The following is a 26,606-nucleotide window of genomic DNA, read 5'->3' as shown; positions in this document are numbered from 1 at the left end:
TCAACCTTCCAGATACATGTGAGTTAAATTCGGTAGTTAGAATTCAAACGTTCTTCTCTGTAGAACACCAATGCTTACATAGACATATAGACATAATCATATATTTACTTTTATTATTAGTAAAGATTAGATTGAATTATATTCAGCTAAAAGTGAAATAAATATATTACATTTATAAAAGTTATCTAAATGGAATCTATCTACATCTAATCAGAAACTTCTTACTACACGCTAAGCATTATAAAATTTAAAAATTTAATTTCAAAAAATATCGTAAAATCAGTTTATTAAAAATTAATAATGTCACTAAAATAATATAAGATAATATATGAAAATTTTAATTAAATTATACAAATGATTCTAACTTGAAATTCAGTGGAATTATTGTTATAAGAATTTAAGTACAAAAGAATGTAATAACTTGTTTAGTTTTTAAAAAAAAATTACGAAACGAACTTTTGACTCAATACTAGAAAATCGCATGCATATAAACTGTAATGTAATGCAATTAACAATTTTTTTGTTTCAAGATTTTAAAAATGCAATTGAATTTTAAATTGTATTTCTGCATATATTTCGAGCGAACTGGTTGTAGTTGGACACTAAAACAGCATTATTCTATATATATATATATATATATATATATATATATATATATATATATATATATATATATATATTATTAAGCTTCTACTAAATAATGCTATAAAAATATTTCTCATCGCATATTTATTTTCTATATCTATTTTTCATTTTCAAAAGTACTTTCTAAGAAAATTTATCAATTAAATTAACGTAAAACTGTCTATTTCCCCCTTTAAATTAAAACATTTAACTTGTGGTATTGCAAAAAAAAATAAAAAATAAAAAAATGGCGCATAGATGTGTATTTTAGGGAGAGCTTGTACCAAATTTCAATCAGTGTGTAGATTTACTACCGTTCCATTACGTTTGATTGATTGCTTTCTACTGGATGGGGTACAGTACAGTCTTGCCGTTGCATTTGATTTGTTTTTTTTCGCTCAAAAATACATCAAAATTCGGTCGATCTAGTTTTAATGGACAGTCTTGAATGACTAGAAGGCACAGGCATTCATCTTTGTTATTTGTAGAGATTCTCCACGATTTTTGACGTAAGTGTTCTTGAATGCATCTATCTAAACGTTGCATTTTATTTTATTTTTATTTCGCTGCTTTTTATTTTTATATTATTATTAAAAATCTGTGCAAAATTAATTTCATAATGTTTTAACTTTAATTACTCACTTATCAGTTGATGATATTAAGCTGTTCGCAATAGAATAAACAGTTCAGAAACTTTATTGCTGTTGTATTTTATTTGTTTTATTTTTATATAAAATATATTTGTTCGAAATTTCGTTACTCTGGATCAGGCCTGTCTTGAATAACTAGTATGCGCAGGCATTCCTCTTTATTATTTGTAGAGATTTTTTTAGGATTTTTTATGTTTATATTCTTGAATGTATCTATCTATACGTTGCATTGTATTTTATTTTTATTTTGCTGGATTTTTTTTTTTTCATTTTAAGGTGTGTGTGGTTTTATTTTATTTTTTATTTCACAGTTTAAAATCTGGGTTAATAAAATTTCATTTTATTTTAGCTTCAATTAGTCGCTTAATTGATGATGATATCAATATCAATTTAAACTCAAATGTCACATTTTTAAAAAAAATAATCAACAGTTGAGGAACTTTATTTCTGTTGTATATGATTTGTTTTATTTCTCTCTAAAGTAAACCAGTTCGAAATTTCGTACTCTAAATCTAAATGCCTGTCTTGAAGACTATTACCGACACACGTTCCTTTTTATTATATGTAAAGATTTTTCATATAATTTTATGTGAATATTCTTGACTGTATCTATCCATATGTTGACTTTTGTTTTAATTTTTATTTTGCTGTTTTCTGCATTTTAAAATGTTTATTTCATTGTTTACTTTGCAGTTAATTAAAGATCATATTAGACGTTTTGCAGTAGAATATATAGCAAATAATTCATATTTTCCCACAAATATCTTAGACATATAATTTGAAATCTACATTTTTTTGTGTGTGTCGAATAATGTCACAATACACTTTCACTTAATGAATCTACAAGAAAAATGGATTAGGCTAACTATATTTTCCTTTCGCATTCCACTATAAGATTCGAGAGAACAAAATATTTCGTTTTAAATGTAAATATGAAATTGAAATATTATTATATATGGTAACAAATTTATGCAGAAAGAATAGAGATATTTGAATATAAACAATTACTATAACAGAAGTTGGCACAGAATTTGCAGAAGAATTCATCATAAGCACCATTTGCATCTAAAATTAAATTTTATAAAAGTGATTCTGAAGCTAAACCGTAATGGATATTTTATTATAAATGAAGTCTAGAACTAGCTTTCTGTTGTAGTGAATAATTTATATATCTTGGAATACTTTAAAAAACTGTTTAAATTGTATTTCGCCAAACCATAATTTTACTGTTACTTTATTCCAAAGAATAAATAAAGCCTACGATATTGTTAATAAAACTAATAAAACTCTTTATATTATAGTTAGTGCATCTCGTAATATATGTAAACATTCAGACCATACACAAACAAAAATTCTCTACTTTATTTCATATAAATCGCGATATAATTCTCTATTTGAACTGCCTTCCAACATAATTTTCTATGTAAAATATTTCTTTAGCTATGAACTCCCCTACGCTTTAATATTTTAAATTACAGGTAGTCGGTGAATATTTAAACAATTGCATATATTTTTCTTATTATCTATGCAGATGATAACATCGCTTTGTTATAATTTGCATATATATTTTTCAGGAAAGCTTTGCGAAGGAAATGTTTCAAATGACTGTGCAAAAAAAGATAAATTAAAATTGCATGTTTTGTGTTTGAAAAATTATGAAAAGGTGGCACAGAAGTAGTTTTAACAGTAAACATGGAACGAATGACAATTACTAATAAGATACAATTTCTTAAAGGAAGAATGAAAATATCCTTTGCCTTTATAAATCATAAAATGTTTCATAAATTATGTGGTTTGCATTTTTGTTATTTAAAATAAGCTTTTCTCCAAATATAAGTGACAATTGTAATACCATTGTAAGGGAAATAGGAAAGCAAGTTAAATCCTAGGTAGACATGTTATCAAATATATTTTATTCCGTTGAAAGAGGTGAGAAATTTTCTTCACAATTGAATCGTAGAATAATTTAAGTAAATATCTAAGACCCATATTTTTCTAAGTGTATCATATAAATCTCTCTGTATTTAACAGTCAACTGTTAACTCATTATTTTTATATTTGAAATAATCAGCAAACGAATTAATCAGTTCCCCATTTCCAATCACTGGCATGTTTTTACTGCTGTTATATGAAGGTGCTCATAACATATAGAGAGATAAATGATGTGGCATCAGGATGAATTGTCATCCTTCTCCTTTTACTTTCGGGACAACTCAAACAAGATTATTTTGTTATACATCTTCTATGAGGAAGAAACTCACAGAATTTCGATGCCACACTCATTTTGTCAATTTAACAATCCTTATTGAATAAAACACGATTTTTCTTCCGCATTTTTTCTTCATCCTATATAGCTGCATAACTATAAAAATACCCATAACTATTTAATAAAAAAAAACAATGGAAGTTAACATTTGTACTGCTTAAACATTCAGATGATTGCTAGCCAAGAGACGAAAAAATTTTCGTTACTCGAAAAAGGTTAACATACCGCAAAGCTATTCATTTGAATTACCACAAACAGAGTGTCTAAGAATAGAATTGACATATAATATTGTTTTAAATTGTTATCATTTTGTTATTATTTTGATGTTAATTAAAGCATTACTTCTCCTTTTTGACACCATTTTATCGTCAGGAGTATTATAAATACTTACTATGATGTAATAATAAATTTCATTAAACATTTCAAGCAATACTCGCAAACCAAACCTCAAATGTTACGGGTCAGATGACTCGCATACAATTACACAGTTAGGAAAGTGTAATGTTTACATAATTTTTTATATAATAGAGAGAAACAAATAATGATATCTCAAAAATTTGGCAATTTGTTTAAATATTTTTCGAACTAATTTCCAACAACAGATTTTGCAGATATCAAGAAATTCAAACTCTTTTCATTATTTACATTGTTCATTTCAAACCGTTTCTGTTTTTCATGTATTTAATGGCGTGATTTTCTTTCCATTATTGAAAACTAAAAAAAAATAGTTCTTTTTAAATTTATATAGTTTACAACAACAATAAAAACAGCTGGAGTTATCATAACGCAAAATTTAAAAGATCGATAATATACACAGTTGTGGTAGCCATTAGTTTATGTTTTTACTAAACTAATGGCTACCATTGGGAAGGTTCAAGTACGGAATGAAAAGAACATATGAAAAACAATTAAAATTGCACGATTTAAATAATACTTTTAATTTTATTAATTAATTTTAATTTCAGGGTATTACAGACATGAAATTATATTTAAATAATTGAACTGAATTTTTTTTAAAAAAACATGATGGACCAGGTGTTTTCTAAAAGAGATCAGTAGTAAGTATACAATATTCCACAAACATAATGCAGCATGATGTTGTACAGTGGAAAACAGGCTCAGGTATAATAATTGACATACAATTTGAATTACACATTCAGTTTCGCATTTTTTTTTTCTGAAAATCCAAAATTGTAACACTTTTCGAAATTTAAAAAGAGCAAAAGAGAACCTTTAGAAAAAAGGTCTGAAGAAAGAACTAATGGGTATCTTTTCGATGATTCCCTTGTTTCGACTAAGCTGAATATTTTAAAAAATGCAGCTACAAAATCGTCCCTAGGTATTTCGTTCTAACACGTAAAGAGAATTACAAAAATTTCTCACAAATAAAAAGAAAATTAGAAATGTATGGAATCTATGGCTAATCTAGTAAGCTTTCTAAATATGCAATGTCCCATTTTATAGGTCTTTTCAATATCTGTAATATTTTTTCAAAAATATTTCCTTTCAGTTATATAGTATTTTACTCAAAATTGAAAAAAAAAAAATGTTTCAATATTCCCTTATCTTCTTCTTCTCTGGTATTATATCTGAGAGCAAATATAGTGACATTTTTCAGATAGCCAAGAAAACCACAGTAAACAATAAAAATTTATTAGTGCCTTTTTGTTTTTAGTATATTTATATTTTTTATGAAAATTAATAGAGCAACAATTCAGTTTCTTTTTAACTAATAATTTTAAAATACTGGAAACGCGCCAAATAATTTACACTTTATATATTTAAAAATATTAATTACCTTTCAATTCCTATCTAAAATCGTAATCGCTTTTTAAAATACAAACTCCTTTGCTTATAAATACTTTCATGCGTAAAGCTTAGGTAATGCAATTTTGTTTAAAAATAATTCGATTTGAGACATAAGGCCCAGTTTTAAAATTCTTCTATAAATAGCCCTCCAACATATCCCAATATAACTTAGCTTTCGAGATGCTTAACTATTAGAAATGTATTTACTCTGAAATTGTGAATTATACATAATATTAAAATGCAATGTTATGTATATAAATTTAAATTATAATGGATTTGTTGGAGTTATTTTTGATTTTAAATTTGGCGAATCTATCGAAAATATACAAAGAACTTCATGCGATCGTCGATTATTCAACATTTCTTCTACATTTGTAGAGTAAGTGTTAAACGCGATCATTGGTGTTTTGAATGCAATGAAACTGATGAATTTAGCAGAGTATCTTTGCTGCAAAGCATTTTAAGTGATTTTTTAGAATTCTTTAATTAATGCAACTTAAATTGTAGTAGTCTGGTGAAGACTAATTTTTGTTTTGTTTTTATCAACTATAAACATTTGGCAGCAACAATTGTAAAAGACTTTCTGTTTGTGCTGCATCGATTAAAAAAACCATGCATTCTGTGAACCATTCCGAAACGTAACATTATGTATTTCACATAAAATGCATGCAATCCATCAGGCAAAACAATAAGCATACGTTTATAGAACACCTGGAACTATTTGTTACCTACAGTGTACATCTAGTTTCCAACCATCTTCAATAGCGCTTCCCGGTATGGCTGGATTATCCGCTTGGCAGTAGAGGAATTTTCCATTGTCATCACTGGTAGGGGTGAAAGTCAGTGTGCTGGTGGTGACATTGCCTTGTGCAGATACTCTGGTCACTGCATTTTTCAACTTGTAGCTACCTTTTCTCCAAGAAATGACAGCCGGTGGACGAGATCCTTTGGCTTCACATTCAAACTGGACTGTCTTCATGGCTGACAGTCGTTTTCGTTTTCCCTTCACGCTGACAGAAAGTGGTCTGACTGAAAATTAAAAGAAATAAAGAATTTTTGTTAATAAAGCAGTAAGCATAAACCTTCAGTTGAGTTTTCAAACTTTTATATTTTCTACACATACTTTGTAAAAATATTTCTTTCGAACATTTGTCTAATGACATTTCTAGATCGACATTTTCTTTTGACCATTTAATATATTTATATTCTTTTAAGGTATATTAGTATAATGCAATTTGATATCATATACTTTAAAGAATTGACCATTATGTTGGTCTGCGCGTTCATAAGTCATTAAAAGCGACAACTCAAAAAAACGCAACGGCTTAAATTTATGAAATTTGTATGTTTTTTTTGTTTTTTTTTTTGTGGCTACAATTTCAATTTTAGTTTAATTCCGAATTTTGATTTCAATAGGTTGGGAAAACCATGTCTAAAATACAAATTCAGTTTTAAAGTATTATTAACCATAATCTAAGGATTAATTATAGAGAATCACAGGATAGATTCAGTAAAAACCCTAAATTCACGCTGTAGATCAATATTTAGTAACTTCTGTTCACCTATGCCATGCAAGTAATTCACGATCTTACGCAAAATCTGCAGTTTTGTGTAAGAGTGAAAAAGGTGACCTTTATTAGAGAGTATGCGAGAAAATTTTGGTGAGCCTACTTCCGCTAATGCATCAGTTGCTTGCTAACTTTAATCGCCAAAGATCGCTCGCCAATAAACTCTTTCGTAACTATTGTTCACCATTGGCATGTGTTTAATAATACACAAGTATATTTATAAAAATAATGTGCACATTTTTAGATAGAATATTACCGCTAGATATTTATGATGTCATCTATTTCTCAAATTAGGTAATTTAGAGAAAGTGTTCTTTTATGTTGTTATGTCTTCCTATACTTATTCCCCGTGCATTTGTTAATAATTTCAAATGAAAATTACTTTTTCTTGCAGAATATGCATACAAGTATATTGATCTGCATAGCCAGTTAACCAAAAAATAGCCGGCTTCCTGGCATAGGAGTAGCCCGTCTTTTCCGTGATCTGGGCGTCCTGGGTTCGAGTCCCGGTTTGGGCATGGTTGTTCTTCCGTTGTTCTACCTGTGAGATGTGTGAATGTGCCCTCTTGTAAAAAGGGGTTGTGCAAGCAAATGAGTGATGAGTGAGTAACTAAGTCGTACTCTTGGCCCTAGTTGGCGCTACTATAAAAATAAGAGACCCTCCCCGTCCGGCTTAAATTCGCTGTCTTCAATCAGCGAGCTTGTCCGTGGCAAGTGCCATAAGAAGCAACACCACCAAAAAATAGCAGCTAAAATAGCTAAATAGGGAAACCGTGTTAAAAGATTCGGTGGATGGATGTTAAGGATTACGTCATGAATGCGATAAGATATATAAAAATTAACGTGGATGTATTAAAAAAACGAACAAATGAAACGATATAAAACTAAGTAAAGGAAGCCAGGGTTTACTTGAGTAATATTTGTACGATGTTTTAATAAACTTTAATGAATCATATAATGTGTTATCTAAGTTCAGAATAAAATATGAGAAATATGCCATAATTTATAAAATAGATTTAAACTATTCAGATAACAAAATATTTCAAATAAAAGAAAAAAACTAGAATTTCCATTTCCGACAGAAACGATTTTTTAAAAAATGGTATACTTTTAATTGCAGTTCCTATATTTAAAACTGATTCACCGCCATCAATCTCCTCAATTTTATTATTTTACAAATTTTCATAAAATGCTGATACGCCGATCTCTTGGAAGCATCTGTGGTTTCTATTCGGTGAATATTGATTACTCAGTTACCTAAACACTCTGCTGTGTATAAGAGCCAAATGTACGTGAAATCTAGCAATGCTAGATAGTGAAAGATATTTTATTTAATACGGAGTGAAATTTTGAATCATGGAACTACAGTGTCTCAAACTGGCCTCATTACTTTCGGGCTGTGAAAATGAGGTGTAGTGAAGTTTTAAAGTTTAACGGCAGTCTAATAAAGCTAAACTGATCAGGTAATTCTATTTCAAGCATAAAATAAGCATTTATTATAGAAGAAAGGCATATTTGCAGTTGAAGCTATCTAATAATTTTACTTATATAATATTTTTCAAAGTTGGTTTGAATTAAATTGTATTTTACAGCAACGAAAAATAACAAAGCACCAATTTTAAGATTTTCTATTAAATCTCTACAAATATATATTATTATTTGAATGTCTGTCCTATATTAATTAAATGGATTAAATTTGATTTTAACGCAATGATGCAGACAATTTTCCCAAGCCAAAAAGTTAATTAACTGCTTAACTGTTTTATTTTCATTACTATCTAATCAGATGAAACCATCTATTTTGGGAATATATTCTTATTTTGATTCAATTGAAATCCATGTATATTGATTCAATTATCTATGTATATTAAGTAATATTAATATTGAATTATTATCGTTATGAATGGTTTATTTTTTTTGCTTACAACATCAAAATTCGATGAATCGATGCACGTATGGCACTCGAGCAAAACAGTTAAGCGGTTAAAACAAACCTTTATAAAAATTATACAATTTTCCCAAGCCAAAAAAGTTAATTAACCGCTTAACTGTTTTATTTTCTTTACTATCTACTCAGATGAAACTATCTCTTTTGGGAATATATTCTTATTTTGATTCAATTGAAATCCATTGATTTATCTATGTATATGAAGTAATATTATTATTGTTATGAATGGCTTATTTTTTGCTTACAAACATCAAAATTCGATAAATGTTTGAAACTCGAGCAAAACAGTTAAGCGGATAAAATTATACAAGTGTTTTTTCTTAAAACACAAAGAATAACTTTTTCAATTATATGAATTATTGTAACTTTTCTCTAAAAGTAATGTATTTATTAATTTAATTTGACGTTAAATATTCAACTCTGTTTCTTATTGTTAATATGAGATTCAAACTAGTTTCATTTCTCTATCAGTTATTACGTTACATGCTTTCGATAATATTAAAGTCAAGATGGAAAAATTGTTTTCTTTAGGCCTTAGTTTCTAAGTAGTATTTTCAATTTCGAGTTTATTTCTTAATATATACAATTTTTATTTTATTGTGCAGTACTTTCTAGTAAACCGATTCAAATTAATTATTTCAATTTTATCAAATAACAAAATGCAATTTCAAATATATCCATTCCATATTAATAGACTAGTAACCAAGAAAGTAAATATTACTAAAGAACAAATCGTTGGCCTTAATTGGCTGGTCAGTGAGAAAGCCTAGCATTGTGAATGATATTTTCGAACAATTTAAAGCTGAAACCTTCTTTCCATTTGAAAATTAAGTTCTTTAATTTTTTTAAAAAAATCTATTTTTATGAATCATTCAAAAATATTTTATATATATACAGATAGTAATATCTTTTAAAAATTATCATCACAGAAATCATCCACCTGTCTACAGTATTTTGAAAGGGTATTAATTCAACTAAAAGTTTGAGTTCTACAATAGCAGATTGAATTGATATTTAAAAAAAGAAAATCCGGAATTCGAGAAAATGAAATCCATTTTTTTAAAGATCTTCAAGAAATTCGCTAAATCGGACTGCCAGATTTTTTTGGCATAAAGAAATTGCATGCCTTTTTGCACATTTTTTTTTCGAAAATAAAATGAATTTGTTGAGAAAACTTGTAATGAAATAGTCAGTTGTCATCATTTTCTTTTAAAGAAGTTACGACAGCTGTCAGAATCAGAAAAGGCTTTAGATTTGGGTTGCTAGTATTCTGACAGTCTTCTGTTATTCGTATGTACAAAGTAAACATGTCGCTGACTTCTTACACAGAGATATTTTTTTCGGCTGAAACAAGCTATTTCATATTTTGTTCTTATATTTCTTATTTTTTTATTCTTTTCTTCAGTATTTCCTGTGGGAACACAGGAAAAGTCTAATAATATCGAATCTGTCCAATGAGTGCAGAGGAAAATACAGTTTTTCAATTCAATCTTTTGATCTATTATTAAAAATGCTCAAAGCGTTTTAAAGCTATGTTTAATGCTAAGGAAAAATGATACATATTATGCGCGAAATATTTAAGTAGATGATACGTGATAATAATATATATAATAATAACGAAGTATAATAATAATATAGTGATGACAATGTAATATACATAATCCTAATACATAATAATATAATAGATATATAAGATAATATATATAATAGATGCATGATAAATAGATGATAGATTATATATATTAGGATAAATTATACATATATATTTATATACACATTATGATGTATGATTATATATAATATCTGGAAAACCGAATTTGCTCGTGGTTTTTTTCTTCTCTTTTTTTCGAAAAGTTGTGGTTTTTTGGAGAAAACAGTTGTATATGAATCACATACTGATTACACATGAATAGTTTTCAATTTTGCCTACATATAAACTTGTCATTTAAATAAAAAAAATCATGCAATACATAGTTTAACATGCTCTTCGAAACAATTTGCTATATCATAGCAAATTGTTTCATTGTTCATTCATTTGCAGTTTATTTATTAGAATTTATATTTTTGACACTTACACTCAATTTTATTATATTGAAATCGGGCCCAAGATGCCTCTATATGATATTGTCAGCATGAGAGCAGATAGAAAAAGGCTTTAAAGGCTTTAATAGTTAGTTATAGGAAAAGCAATGTGTTACTTTGTGTGTAAAATCGCGTTTTTTCAGGAAATGCATTTATAGAAATAAACTTAAAAAGCAAAAATATTAAATATGAGTGCATGAGTAGTAAAATGAAGTAAAAAGCGCGACTCGGACCGAGGACACGCATCATTCGTCTTGTTCTGACCATTAAACCGATTTGCTGATACTTCCGAAGGGAAGTTGAATATACTTATTCGAATTGTAAGTATAAGTATATGTGTAAATGTGTGTGTGTGTGTGTGTGTGTGTTTGTGTGTGTGTTTGTGTGTGTGTGAATGTATATGTGTATGTGTATATGTATAGATGTATATGTATATGTGTACATGTATATGTATTACATACATATATACATATGTATATATGCATCTGCATGTATACACGTATGTATATGTGAATATGTATGTAATGCTATTTTAAAATTTAATTTAAACTTAATTAATTTCCCAAATTTTGTCTTAAATTAGCTCATATTAACTTCATTCTAAAATATTCTCTTATTTTTTGATCCCATTCCACTTTTTCTATTTAATTAATGCAACAAAAGTTCTATGAAAATGCTTTAGTCAGCTTTTCTTCAGATTGATAACCGCTCTGAGTGAAGGGATAAAATACTATCCGGCTAAGCACATTTAAAAGATCAATATGATTCTCTTACTTGTGATTGACACGTGTTAGAAATTCCTATTAAAATCTCACAGTATATATTCACAGGGATAAAATTTTCATCAGCTTTTCTTCATTTAGTTTTGTGTCGTTCTGTGTTGTGCTCGTCACTTCTGCTTGTGCAAAAATCCATGTCTTCCGGGGCGGAAATGAAACGAAATTAAAAAATCGAAAGTATCTTCACTGTCTTTGAAACTGCCTTCTGCTTCAAAAATATATGCTTACATTTTATGTATATGTATTTGTATTACATACATATATACATACATGCATGAATGCAGAGACCCATATCTGACAAATTCAATATTCTTTTGTGAAGTCAACAATGTCATGTCGGACTTGGTAAATGTTCGAAATATTTTTAAAATATCATAATTCTTCACTTCCAAAATGGTAATTATTCACTTCCAAATTCCAAATGATGGTATGATGTCGCATAAAATATTCATCGTTAAGCTGTTAAATGAAGACAAAACTATAACTCTTTACACCACTCTTAAAACTTATTATGGTAAAAAATCAAAATAGGTGAAAGTTTAGGTAATACATACGTAAAACAACCGTTGAACTAAACCAGGAAGTGCATTTTAAATGATAAAATTAAATGCAAAGAACATTTTTTTTTCATAAAAATGTGTGGTAAATATTATACAATCGTATTTATTGCAACATAAACTTTAATGTTCGCCTTTCTGACAGTATTTTCTTGTTCTCTCATTTTTTATTTCATCCGAATTTGTCGATATCTAATTGCAATCCTTCAAGGTTTAATAACACAGACAAATATTTGAATTTGTATTGATCTACTTGAGACTTGTCGGCAATCGCCGAATAATGTTGATATTCTCTAATTTTGATTTTGATTTTTATTAACATTTCATCTATTCTCTATTTTTATAATATATATATATATATATATATATATATATATATATATATATATATATATATATATATATATATATATATGCATGTCAGCCATACAAAAACTATCAATTTATAACAACTGCGTACATAAACCAAACGATTATCCATACAAAATCGTATTTGCCAGTGAATTAAACAAAGTAAAAACTAAAATATATGAAATATAAATCTCAGGATTAATGAAATTCAAATGAACAAATAATGAAATTCAAATCGACAATAACGTAATAACACTTTTATAGGTATAGCAGCATTACAAGTCGAATAAATCGATAAAATATCAGACAAACCTCAAGTCCAGCATCAGATAATTAAAATATTTTGTTTCAGTGTTAAAGTAAATTTATGAATTTTATTCTTCTATAATATTTACGCTATTTGTTTGTTTCTATTAGTATAATTATCTTGTTGTACTATTGATAATTAATATTAAATTAAATTTATTCAGTAGACTTCCATTTACTTAATAAATAGCTTAGAGCTCCTTTACATGGCTTGCCCCTTGCAATTGCAGTATCATGTTCTGCAGTCACAAAGATAAAAAAGATTCTTACTTCTTAAGTTTATCTACATTTTCTTTTTTATTTATTTATTATTATTCAGCTTGCGTATGTAGGAAAATATATTAAAATAATTTAGAACAAACCTAAAAAAATTCATCTAAGGATGATTTTCTAGAAAATTGGATGTCTACATTTTTCTTACCAGAGGATAATAAATTATCCTCTGGTATAAAAAATCAAATCGACAATACAAATCGTTTTAAATATTGTATTAAATTATTATGTATGTATTAAATTATTATGTATGTATTAAATTATTATGTATGTATTAAATTATTATGTATGCATTAAATATTGCATTAGATTATTAAGTATGCATTAAATATTGCATTAGATTATTAAGTATGCATTAAATATTGCATTAGATTATTAAGTATGCATTAAATACTGTACAAAATTATTATATACGTACAAGGGGTGTTCAAATGAAAAGGTATGAAACGACACAATAGGTATAAATGAAGACATTATTTAAAGTATACAAGATAGTCCCGAGCACCATTGATAAACGAGCCGAAGTGATCCTTGTTTCTAGAATTCCTGTGGCCGTGACGAGACCCAATCCTTTACAGCGTCTTTGAATTCGCCGTTCGAATTGAAGCGCTTCCCTTTCAGATGTTTTTTTTCAAGGGAACACACACATGAAAATCGTAGGGTGATATTTCAGAGCTGTAGGGTGGAGGGTCGAGCTGCTCCCACTTGAAATTGGCCGGTTCCTCGTGTGTGAACATGGTGTCGTGTGGACGCGCGTTACCATGCAGCAGTACTAGACTCTCCGTGAGTAGCTCCGGTCTTTTGTTCTTGATGGACTGCCTAGTCTTCGGAGTGTCTCAATACACATCTGAGTTAATGGTACTTCTGTGATCGACGAATTCAACAAGTAGCGAACCTTGGACGACGAACTCAAGGACACTGGGAAAGATTGGGTCTCGTCATGGACACAGGAATTATGGGAACAAGGAATTTTTCGGCTCGTTAATCAATGGGATCGTTGTGCTGAGGCCTATGGTGTATACTTTGAATAAAGTCTTCATTTATACTCACAGCGTCGATTCGTACCGTTTCATTTGAACACCCCTTGTATTGTAATTATGTATTAAATTTTTATGAATATATTATAATTATGTATTAAATTCGAAGTGTAGTTTCATCTGAATGTGAGTCAAGTTTTATTACAAATGAAAATAGTCAATAGATCAGCAGAAATGGACACGAATCCTGGGCAAAATCTGGAAATAGTTCCTTTGTCAACATGTTTGAATATTATAGATTTATATTTTAAAATGAAAAAAAAAACACCTTAAGTAAACTTTTAATAAAGAGTTATCTTCTTTTATTAAAAATATATAACAGTTATAGCCACAAATATAGAACTAGCACAATTAATAGATAATTAAAATGATGTTAGGATATTCAAACATGTGTTAATTCCGTATTTGAGAATAAAATAAAATTAAAAACTGAAAAATTGCTTTAAAAGCATTATAATTTAATTAATACTTAAACAATTATTTACTTATGTAAATCCTATTAATTTATTACACATTTTGCCTTTACTTTAATAACCTCTTATTAATTAAAAAATTCCATAACTGTTTAGAAAAATGACTTGCTTTAATAAATACTATCACTTTTATTCGTTTTTCTTTCCTTATTTTGTTTCTTTTATTAATGAAATTAAACTAAATATTCAAAAAGTGGTTCAAGAGTGAAATACTTCAAGTGTCATTTATAAGTAAATAAGTATTTTCTTTTTAAAGGCTTATTAAATCATTAAAAAATTATTTAATCTCTATGGACTTATAAATAAAAAATTCCAACCATTGTTTAAAAAGAAGACTTAGATTTTCTTTTCTGAATATTATTAACTTAAATATCAATTTATTCGTTATTATGTTTCCTATACAAATTAAGGATTTTTTTCTCCTATTTGAAAGTAGGAAATATTTATTATTTATACAAATTAAGGATTTTTTCTCCTGTTTGAAAGTATGAAATATTTATTATCTAATTTACAAGGCACAAACCAAACTCCCAAATAAATTATTAAAAACTTGCATAACAAAATGAATATATAATCCTTTGTGGAAAATAAAAATTGAAGTTTATATTAGTTGTTTTACCAGCAATAAGAATAGAACTAAAATAAAAATAATGGCAAGCAAAATACGTGAAAAAAAACTTTTCCGATAAATAAAAGTTTTAACTAAGATCAAGCAATTTACGAACTCTCCAGTTTTTCAAATTTTTACTTGAAGAATAGATTAGAAACAACCACATTTTTCCGCTTTCGAAAAAGCCTCTAATGCTAACTTTTCTAGCTAATAAACAAATAAGAATTTAAAGCAGAAAGCTTTAAGTTAAATATTTGGGTGGGAAAATATTTGCTTTCTGCGGTTTTCAAAATCTCTATATCCCTTTTTTATCCCTTTTTTAGGAAAATAATTGTTTGGAACTGCCTGAATATGTAGTTTATTAACAATATAGACAATGATTTTGAAACATTCGTATTTACCAAAATCAATAAAGTTCGAGGTAATTTTATTCATATTTACAATGTTTCATATTCAAAAATGTTTAAATTCATATTTAAAGATTATTATGTCTTGATGTTTCTCGTCGGATAAAATTAATTTTTCTTTCTGAGTTTTAGTGTCTATTTTTTCTATCTTAATCTTTCTATCTTTTCTATCTTTTCTATCTATTTTTTCTATCTAATCTTGAAGACCTTACACACATTCTTTTTTTTATTTTGAAGATTTATTGAAAAGAAAGTTAAGCATTAAGCAGGATTAGTTTAATAATTAAGCACTTAACAGTTACTGGCAAAAAAAAAAAAATCTTGGATATATAATGCGGCAAAATGCGTGGTACGATTCCTAATTGTCTCTCGTTTTTTTCTAATTATGTTAATTAAAATAATTCTTAAAATTAAAATAATTCTTAAAAATTAATTTAATTAAATTAAAATAATTCTTTAAAAAAAATTGAAAATTGAAAAATAAATATTGAAAATGAAACTCTATATCAGTAATTTAATTTTAAATGAAAAAATGTCCCAATAATTTTTTACAGCATAATCATGTTTAAAAAAGCAGAAACATTCAAGCATTTTATTTATAATTGATTTCCTAAGAAAGAAAATACAAAATGTATCAAATTGAAGTCATAGAATAGAAATTTATTACTGCTGTTATTTAGCATACTATTATTTTAATATAAAAGATTACGGATATATAAAAGATATTAAAGCATTCAATACTGATTAAAAATAAGGAATTTATTCAATTTTGATTATACAAGGTGTGTTCAAATGAAAAGGCACTAAATGACACTGTGGATATAAATGAAGACATTATTCAAAGTATACGCCAAAGGTCTGACCACAAACATCCCATTGATTAACAAGCCGAAGGATTCTTTGTTCACAGAATTCATGTAGCTATGACGAGACCCAGTCCTTCACAGCGTCCTTGAGTTCGCCGTCCAAGGTACGCTACTTATTGAATTCCACGAGCACAGAAGTACTATTAACTCCAATGTGTACTGTGAGACACTCCGTAGACTCCTCAGGTCCATGAAGAACAAGTGACCTGGGCTACTCACGGATGGTGGGGTTCTGTACTATGATAACACGCGTTCACACATCTCCAGGGTGACACACACGGAACTGGCTAAGTTAAAGTGTGTACAGCTCCACCATCCGCACAACAGCACGGGTATGTAGCCTTGTGATTTTTATGTGTTTGGTCCCCTGAAAGAACATCTAAAAGATAGGTGCTTCAACTCGGACGGCGAACTCAAGGACGCTGTGAAGGGCTGGGTCTCGTCACGGTCACAAGAATTCTGGGAACAAAGAATCCTTCGGCTCGTTAATCAGTGGGATCGTTGTGCTCAGACCTTTGGCGTATTCTTTGAATAATGTCTTCATTTATACCCACAGTGTCGTTTCGTACCTTTTCATTTGAACACTCCTTATGTCTTGTATTGCTATAAAATCATTTTATCTTATAAACGAAAAACTTTGTACAAAAAAATCTTTATCGAATTGAGATTTTTTCCTTTTACTAAACCCTTTTAGAGTAATGTCAGATTATCTATTAGTGTGTGCGGAAGTTTTCAGCTTTTAATTCCATTAAAAGGATCTATTAAGTTAAAGAACTTACTTTCAGAGGTTTTGCTTTCCATTAAACACTGATTCTTGGAAAATGTGCCAGTGGTTTTGCTCATTTAAGAATTGATCATTTAAGAATTGAGTAAAATGGCAGAAAATAAACTCCTTGATATGACTATTTTTATATAAATTTTGAAGACATATTGCGTTTAGAACGAAAATCAAAATAATAATCGATAATATGTATCTATATTTGTAATTCTTTAATATATATAGATATATTTTTAATTCTTGAAAATTGACTTCAATGTAACTTTTGCCAATTTATTCACTGCTGAAATTCAACCTTTAATATAGTCTCATATGTATAATAAGTCATATAATAAGTCAATAAGTTATAATAAGTCATAAGTATAATAAGTCATAAGTATAATAAGTCATATAATAACATCACAAAAGTTATATACGAGAATAATTTTAAAAACATATATTTATGTCAGATGCGTATTAAAAAACATATATTTATGCGGGATCATTGGTCATATATTCTTTATAATGTTTAATATGTACAGTAATTTTTTGATAAACTTTCCTCGTTGTTATTTATCTTCTGCACAAAAATTTCACCCTCTGCATTTTGAAAAGTAATTTGATGCATAATTATTCGCCTAATACAAATATTTGCTTATTGTTCTGAAAGAGAAATATACATAATTGTTTTAAGTCGAATTTCTTTGAAAAATTAATCTGCATATGTTTGCCATTCTGTAGGCGTTTTTAACAATCAGTATTGAAAAATGAATAAATAAAGCTTCAAAAGGATGCACCGTCTTGAATGGTGAGTGAGATGTACCTTACGAGTGCAAAGGGTTAACTTTCTCCCTGTTTCTTTATTATTTGAATGCTTTATTTTCTTCTATTGTTGAAAATTAAAAGAGTTACGAATATAATAAATTTTGTATTAATAAACATAATTTTATACAAAATCTTTTGTCATATATCATTTAAAAGTACAGTATTATGCCTTATTTTCCAATATGCCTTTCTTTCTTGCTCAAAAATTCAAGTCTTTTTTCTAATATCTTTATTATTTGATCGTTTGGTGAAAGTTTATAAGCCAGTTAACAGCTATCCTACACGGGCAATTGCTTTTGTATTGTGGTCATGTTACTGGGCTGCTAATCCCTGGTTCTATCCTCGCTCCTCACATAAACTTTCACTACAATCGCATTATTTTCTTTTATAGTGGAAAATTAAAAGAGAAAATTATCTTTATCATATGTGCAGCTTATAAGAGGAATAAGAAAATTAAGTTATAGTTCCGTCAAGAACAACCTGAAATTAAAATACGAATTACTCAATTATTTTTTAATAACATCATAATGCCATAACAATTTCTATAGGATTCCATAGGACTGATAAATGTGCAACAGTTGCCAATGGTTTTAAACATCCTAATCTTAACTTTTAGATCCGCTTGTTAATATTACGGAATCCAACGAAATTTTTTGATTTTCATGTCTTTAATTTTTAACAAGCAGATTTTTTGTAATCAAATTTCTTTTTTCCAGATTTTTTTTATGTGGATCGCCTTATTATTATATTGCAAATTTAATTTGAATATCATCTAAATGCATATGTAAACCAGGCAATCATTAAAATGCATCATCTATGGTAAATATATATGACTTATTTTACTGCTTTTGGGGTATATTGTAATTGATTGGAAAAACAAATAACCCCTTCCTTTATTTCAAATAAAAAAAATATTAATCATAACTCTAATTCTAATGAAAGCCACATGCAATTTACTTGATTTTTATATTTAAGTATGAAATACATTAAGATAGTTTTGAGTAATAAAATAGTCTTCAAAGTCGTTTTTAGCCTTCAAGCCTATGAATGTTAACTGCTAATACGCGCATAAATTTCCATTTTTGTAACTCCGTATAGCCAGAGAAAAGAAAAATCAAAGAAAGAAAGGCTATCCTGTCACTTCCCACACAGAATCTAGGCCAGTCTTAACGTTATTTGAAATTTAAGTTAATACAGGTTTTGACAGTTGTCCGATATGTTTGGGCTTCCAATGTTTTTTTGTCACATTAGATATATTCTTTTTCTGCTTAATAAAATCAAGACACAAGACATTATGTCTTCAGTTATTTTTTTTTTCAATGGATATTCTATAAGAATAATTTTCTATTCTTATATTCTTGTCAAAAGCTTGGATTCATGAATAAAACCATTTTTTTTCCTTCCTCGTTTGCTATTATTTTCAAGTAATTTAGACTTTATATGGAGTAGTTATTTACAACCTTTAACATAATGTTTTAGACACATCTTTACTTGAATATTAGAACTTTAAAAATGGTATGCATTCATTTGTATTTTCAATCAAAAATGTGTTTTGCATGGTTTTCTCCTTCTGAAAGAAGGAGAGGTGATTATACATCGTGGTCTGAACAGTTCAAAGTAGTCTAATATATCAGTCAATTAAGGTGTACGTACACACTTGACATTTTTTTTTTAAATTTTAACTTTAAAAATCCAGTTTTCTCACAGTAGGTCATTAATATATGTTTAAACTCATTTCAGTGAGAAAAAATCATATTACATTAATTATTAATTAATTAAATAATATTTAATGAGCTAATTAGCCTATTTTTTGAAACATGATATCTTAAATTCTAATTTGTACATACACATAATTCTAGTTGAAAATGATGCCTAATATTAGTCTTCATGTTGTCTGCCTCAATCAAGGTATAAAAAGATATAGTTTTTTTAAACAATTTTTTCATCAACAATGAATAGAAAAGGCAAGATTTCTTCTGTCATTTTAACATTTAAATAGCTATAAAAATTTATTTCTATACATATAGCTTTGATTGAGGCACAAAACATCCGCTATATCATACAGATTATTTTGATATATAAATAACTCCATTTCGTTCATTTCTTGTTGAGTTATGATTGTTTGAATGAAGCAACATAGTGTAAAAATATCATTCTTCTTAAAATGAGTTTTAAAAACACCGTAACTAGAGTTTTTCATGAAAGCACCTCAAGAAAAATAATTATAACTCTAGAAATATTTCGAATATTGACAACATCTTGGCATCGTTTGAAAGCTAAAGGATCAGACAACATTATTAAGCAATAAAAAAATATTCGATATTTAGAACGATTTTCGAAGTTTCAAATGTGTATATACACCTTAAAAAGTGAGAGTGTCGACGGGTGTAAGTAAACTTCCAAAACACTTCTGCTGTGTGATTGGTGACTATTCGAAAAATGAAAAATGAAACTATGTCCTCACGTTTTCAAATCCGTTATGCCGATGTTTTATTTTGTTTATTTTATGTTGTGAACTATATTTTGAGATCGATTCTATTAAATTCTCAAAATAATAACTAAATTTACTCTACAAATTTCCCTCCCGAACTGATTATTAAGTACGTAATAATAAGAATTTCATTTTTCGAACCGACTTAGAGAAATGAAAATTTTTATAACAAATTTTATTTTAGTAGCGTTTACGCATGCGCAAAATAAATGCACATTTATTAAATGCAAAATAGTTTGGAATAACTGTTCCCGTCAACTCTATCCTAGTAAAAGATCACTCCCACCAATAGATATTACCATCTATAGAATTTTTTAAATCTCCACATAGCTGAACATTATTATCTCCAGTGCTCTTCAAAGTCTCACCACTGATCATCATCATTTACAATATTTTTAAAAGAGCTCCTCACCATTGTCCATCATCATCTATCGTGTTTTTAGAAGTGTTCTTAACATTGGTCACACCATCTACAATGTTCTTTAAACTGAAGTATGTCCTCTAAAGCATGTTTTTCAACAACAACGAGTATATTTGACATTGAAACCGATCCACAAGGTGAAACCCATCGGCATAATTACTTTTTAATGTTGAAAATAACTTTGTTAGAAGGCATCCTCATTTCAATGTTCCAATTATTCTGAAAACTACTGCAATCCCAATTTATTAATAACAATTCGATCCATGTTTCATGATTCTTTTCATCTCAATTTTTATGTCTTTTTTAATAGAACTTCTTTGCATTTTCTTATTCAATTTTTTTATATCTTTTTTTATTTAAAAATATTTTTTAACATTATGTGTACAAAAATAAGTCTAGTTTTTAAAACTGTTTTCTGTACAAGTGTTCAAATACACCATCCAATCAAAGAATCATACCACCAAGGGTTTTTCCATCATATCTCATCATAAATTCAGGCGTACAAAAAGATTGTTTACTTCGCTTTGTGTAAGTTGAACATTATTTGGTATGTCTAACTGCCCTCACAATCCTTTAATATATACGAATTGCTTTGTAGCCAATGTATTTGTGTATTTCTACCAAAGTAAATACAATTATTCGGACAAATACAATAATTTTTATGTCCTTTTTTTATTTTACTTTTCTTATTCTTTTTTGTATTAAAAACATTTTAACATTAATGGCATTGAAATAAGGATAGTTTTTTAAACTGTTTTCTATACAAGAATTCAATTCTACCATCCAATCAAAGAATCATCCCTCCAAGGCTTGTTTCCATTACAATTCTTCATAAATTCTGATCCACAAAACAGGTTTTTTAGTTCTCTTTAAATTTAGTGAACATTATTCGATGTAACTAACTGCCTTCACAATCCTTTAATATATACAAACAGCTTTGTAGCCAATGTATTTGGATACTTCTACCAATGTAAATACAATAGAATAACTTATCCGAACTTCTTGATTTAGTGATATTTCTTTTCATATAAACTAATTTATCTATTTTAATTTATATTATTTAACTTTCTTAGTTAAAAATATTTTTAAAATTAAGTGCACTAAAATAAGGATAGTTTTTAAAACCGTTTCCTATAAAGGACTTCAACTAAACCATAGAGTCAAAGAATTATCCTGCCAAGGCTTGTCTCCATAACATCTCATCATTAATTGAGACCAAAAAAACGTTTTTTTATTTATCTTTGTGTACAGTGAACATTATTCGATGTAACTAACTGCCTTCACAATCCTTTAATATATACAAACAGCTTTGTAGCCAATGTATTTGGATTTTTCTACCAAAGTAAATACAATAGAATAACTTATCCGAACTTCTTGATTTAGTGATATTTCTTTTCATATAAACTAATTTATCTATTTTAATTTATATTATTTAACTTTCTTAGTTAAAAATATTTTTAAAATTAAGTGCACTAAAATAAGGATAGTTTTTAAAACCGTTTCCTATAAAGGACTTCAACTAAACCATAGAGTCAAAGAATTATCCTGCCAAGGCTTGTCTCCATAACATCTCATCATTAATTGAGACCAAAAAAACGTTTTTTTATTTATCTTTGTGTACAGTGAACATTATTCGATGTAACTAACTGCCTTCACAATCCTTTAATATATACAAACAGCTTTGTAGCCAATGTATTTGGATTTTTCTACCAAAGTAAATACAATAGAATAACTTATCCTAACTTCTTGATTCAGTGATTCTTTTCATCTAAACTAATTTATCTATTTTAATTTATAATATTTAATTTTCTTAGTTAAAAATATTTTTAAAATTAAGTGCACTAAGATAAGGATAGTTTTTAAAACCGTTTCCTATAAAGGACTTCAACTAAACCATAGAGTCAAAGAATTATCCTGCCAAGGCTTGTCTCCATAACATCTCATCATTAATTGAGACAAAAAAAAACGTTTTTTAGTTCTCTTTGTGTACGTTGAACATTATTTGGCGTATGTAACTGCCCTCTTAATCTTTTAATATATGCAAATTGCTTTGTAGTCAATGTATTTGGATACTTCTACTAATGTAACTGCAATGCTGACTACTATGACAACTTCACCAAACTTTTTGATTCGGTGGCATTTCTTTTCATCTAAACTTATTTTGTCTCTTTTAATTAATATTTTTTGTCTTTTTCTTTTTCAAAACATTTTCAACATTAAATGCACTAAACGGAAGGTAGTTTTTAAAATCGTTTCTTTTACAAAAGTTCAAATATACCATACAATCAAAGAATCACGTTACAAAGTATAATCTCCATTACATCCCTGCATAAATTCAGACCCACAAATGATTCCTTACTTCTCTTTAAATATGTTGAAAATTATTTGGTGCATCTAACTGTTCTCATAATCCTTTAATGCAAAGAAACTGTTTTATAGCCAATGTGTTTGGATACTACTACCAACGTAAATGCAATGCGGACTACTATGATAAATTTACCTAACATTTTGATTGGATGGTATATTTCAATTCAGTGATTTTTTTCTTTGCATCTAAACTTATCTTGTCTTTTTTTAATTTATATTTTTGTTTATTCTTATTTAAAAGCATTTTTAACATGAAGCGAATTAAAATAAGGTATTTTTAAAACTGTTTCCTATCCAATAGTTCAACTATATCACTCAATCAAAGAATCATACCACCAAGGCGTATTTCCATTACATTTCGTCATAAATTTTGACTCACAAAAAGATTCTTTGCTTCTCTTTGAATATAGTGAATTTGGTGTATCTAACTGGCCTCGTAATCCTTTAAAATATACAAACAGCTTTGTAGCCAATATATTTGAATGCTTCTACCAAAGTAAATACAATACGGCAACTACAATAACTTCTACCCACTTCAAACCTCTACATCCAGGAATGAGGATAATTAGACCAGAGAAAATGACATCTGGCCGCTGTCCACTTCGAATGTAGGTCAGCCGAAACCTAATTTGAAATTTCAGTTAATACAGGTTTTGACAGTTGTCCGATATGTTTGGACTCACGCTGTCTCTTGTCAGGAGAGAGCTTCTTTTTCTATTTAATGAAACAGATTCAACTCGCATTGCTCCTCAGATATTATATTGAATGGATCTTTTCAAGTTACTTGAGTTAAAGTCTAACTTGTTTTGCTTTCTTCTTTTTTGGTTTATTACTGCCCAATGCTTAGGTTTTTATCCAACGAAAAGGATTTCTTTTCTTCTCGTTTCTTTCATTTCCAGGTGGGTTGGTTTTCATTCCAGATAATTATTGGCATCGTTTCTTATAAAGTTTTAGAGGCATTATTCTCAGTGTGTCGAAAGTTTTTGAAAGAAAAAAAAAATAATAATGCAGTTCCAGCTAAAATCATATAATGGTATTTTTCTGAACGACTGAGTGCTGTGCTAATTGACTTAAATCTGGTTGTATAGTAGTAAAAAAAGCAAAAAGAAAGAAAAAAATACATTTTCTTTTCTTTTCTGAATACCAAAGTAAAACTATGAACCGGATTTCTTTAGATTTATTTTGGCATTCAATATTTACGAATAAATTCGTGTATCAAAGTAAAGAATTTTGCAGGGCTCAAGTAGAAAGGAAGCAAAAGTTAATATTTTGAGAACCTGAATTTTCTGAAAGGCAAAATTTTTGTTTACTTTTCTTATTAAAACTAAGAGACTTCTCTGAAAATGTATAATTTGTGTCCAAAAATATCTTGTAGTTAGGATGTTGGATTATGATTTCAGTTTAGATTTCAAAAGCAAGAATTCAAAGCTATTTATGCTATGGAAATAACATACTTTTTAAAGACTGGTTTCCACTTTCTTCAGTTATTCTGCATTTACGGGAAAATACTTGATTTATCAAAAGTTATAAAAAAAGTTCAGATCTAATTTTTGAGTTAATCAAATTAAATTATTTTGGAAATGGCTGAAGTAGGATAACTGAAATATCTTAGAAAAATGTCAGTCTTTTCTTCGATAGTAACATTTTGAACTGAAAAATGATCCCCTTTAGCAGGTCACAACTAATTTGCATTCTCTATGTAACATACTCAAGTGTCTCATGAATTGTATTTAAGGAAGAGATAGGAATAGTATTTGTATTTAAGGAATAGATAAGAATAGGATTTGTATTTAAGGAATAGATAGGAAGAGGATTTGTATTTAAGGAATAGATAGGAATAGGATTTGTATTTAAGGAATAGATCGGAATATGAATAAGAAATGCATTTAAGGAATAGATTGGAATAGGAATAAGAAATGCATTTAAGTAATAGAAATTGTATTTAAGAAATAGATGGGAATATGAATAGAATTTGCATTTAAGGAATTTTTTTAATTTATTGTTAATAAATGGATACTTTTTTGACCTTACAATTGTCCTTTGTCCTAAATTTTTGATGCATAATGTGATCTTTTGAATAGGAGAGTTCACTTGTGATATTAAACGTGCGACTGTTATGAATGTAGCTCTTATAGGAATGAGATTTTCATAATAGTAGTTGAGGAATTTTATATATAATGCTATAGTAATCACAATAAAATTTTAAATTCTGAATAGTGGTAAAAAATATTTTTATTCTTCACATTTTTATAATGATTTTTTCTAGCATTTTGCTTGATTACAAAGTATGTTCCAATACAACTGTGCAGTAGAAAAAAATAACGAAAAGGTCAAACCTATTGTAATTTATCACAAATGGAATAGCCTGTAATGTCACTTTGTAGAGGTTCCAAAAATGCAAATATCACTAAATGTATAATTATGGTATAATATAAAATGTTGTTGCCGCCCTGGAATATGTTGCGATCCAACATTTATATGACTTTATTCTTGATGGCAAATACAAATGTATTAAACTAACTAAATATATGGTGATGGTTAAAGTATCACGGCAGTCAGAAATAAACTTCATTCTAATCCATTCTATTATTACATGTAGAACAGTGTAGACTGTAAACTTCAGAACACAGGATGGACTATGTCTAACAGATCCACTAAACTACGTGAATATATGGAGAGGGTTAAACCAACATATCAGTCAGTAGAACATTCCGTTCTAATTAGCTGTATTCATTAAATCTAAAACAGTGCAAACTATGGACTTCAGATCTCGGATGGACAACGAGTAACAGATCCAGAAAACTATCTGAGCATTTGAGCATGATTAAAGCAGCAAATAATCAGTAGAAGGTCCCATTATGATCCGTTATATTTATTCCATATAGAACAATACAGACTATGAATTTCATGATGTGAAATATCATTCCTTTTTTCCCCTAAAAAAGCGCTAAAAGAACAATTATTTTCAAGAGATGAAAATTCGAAGAATATGTTAAGTTGATATCGTACATGACACAATTTATTTTAACATTTAGGAATAAAATAACATCTAGTATATACTAAGAAGAAGCTTACTAATGTTAAAGTAGAACATATAGAAAAATTACATTTGTCCAATTTTGGAAGTAACTGGCAAGAA

General features: G+C 28.1%; 1 protein-coding gene across 1 annotated transcript in view; it reads right to left on the bottom strand.

Moving 5' to 3' along the window:
• Positions 1-26,606, bottom strand: part of LOC129984900 (synaptogenesis protein syg-2-like) — a 170,145-nt gene that overhangs the window by 78,192 nt on the left and 65,347 nt on the right. Inside the window, exon 4 of the mRNA XM_056094854.1 lies at positions 6,082-6,378. Coding sequence (XP_055950829.1) covers positions 6,082-6,378 — 297 coding nt within the window. The remainder of the gene's footprint in view (positions 1-6,081; positions 6,379-26,606) is intronic.

The sequence above is a fragment of the Argiope bruennichi genome, chromosome 9 (genome assembly GCF_947563725.1).
Source record: "Argiope bruennichi chromosome 9, qqArgBrue1.1, whole genome shotgun sequence".
In the NCBI taxonomy this organism is placed as follows: domain Eukaryota; kingdom Metazoa; phylum Arthropoda; class Arachnida; order Araneae; family Araneidae; genus Argiope; species Argiope bruennichi.
Note: the sequence above shows the minus strand (reverse complement) of the source record. Positions and strands in the feature narration are given on the sequence as shown.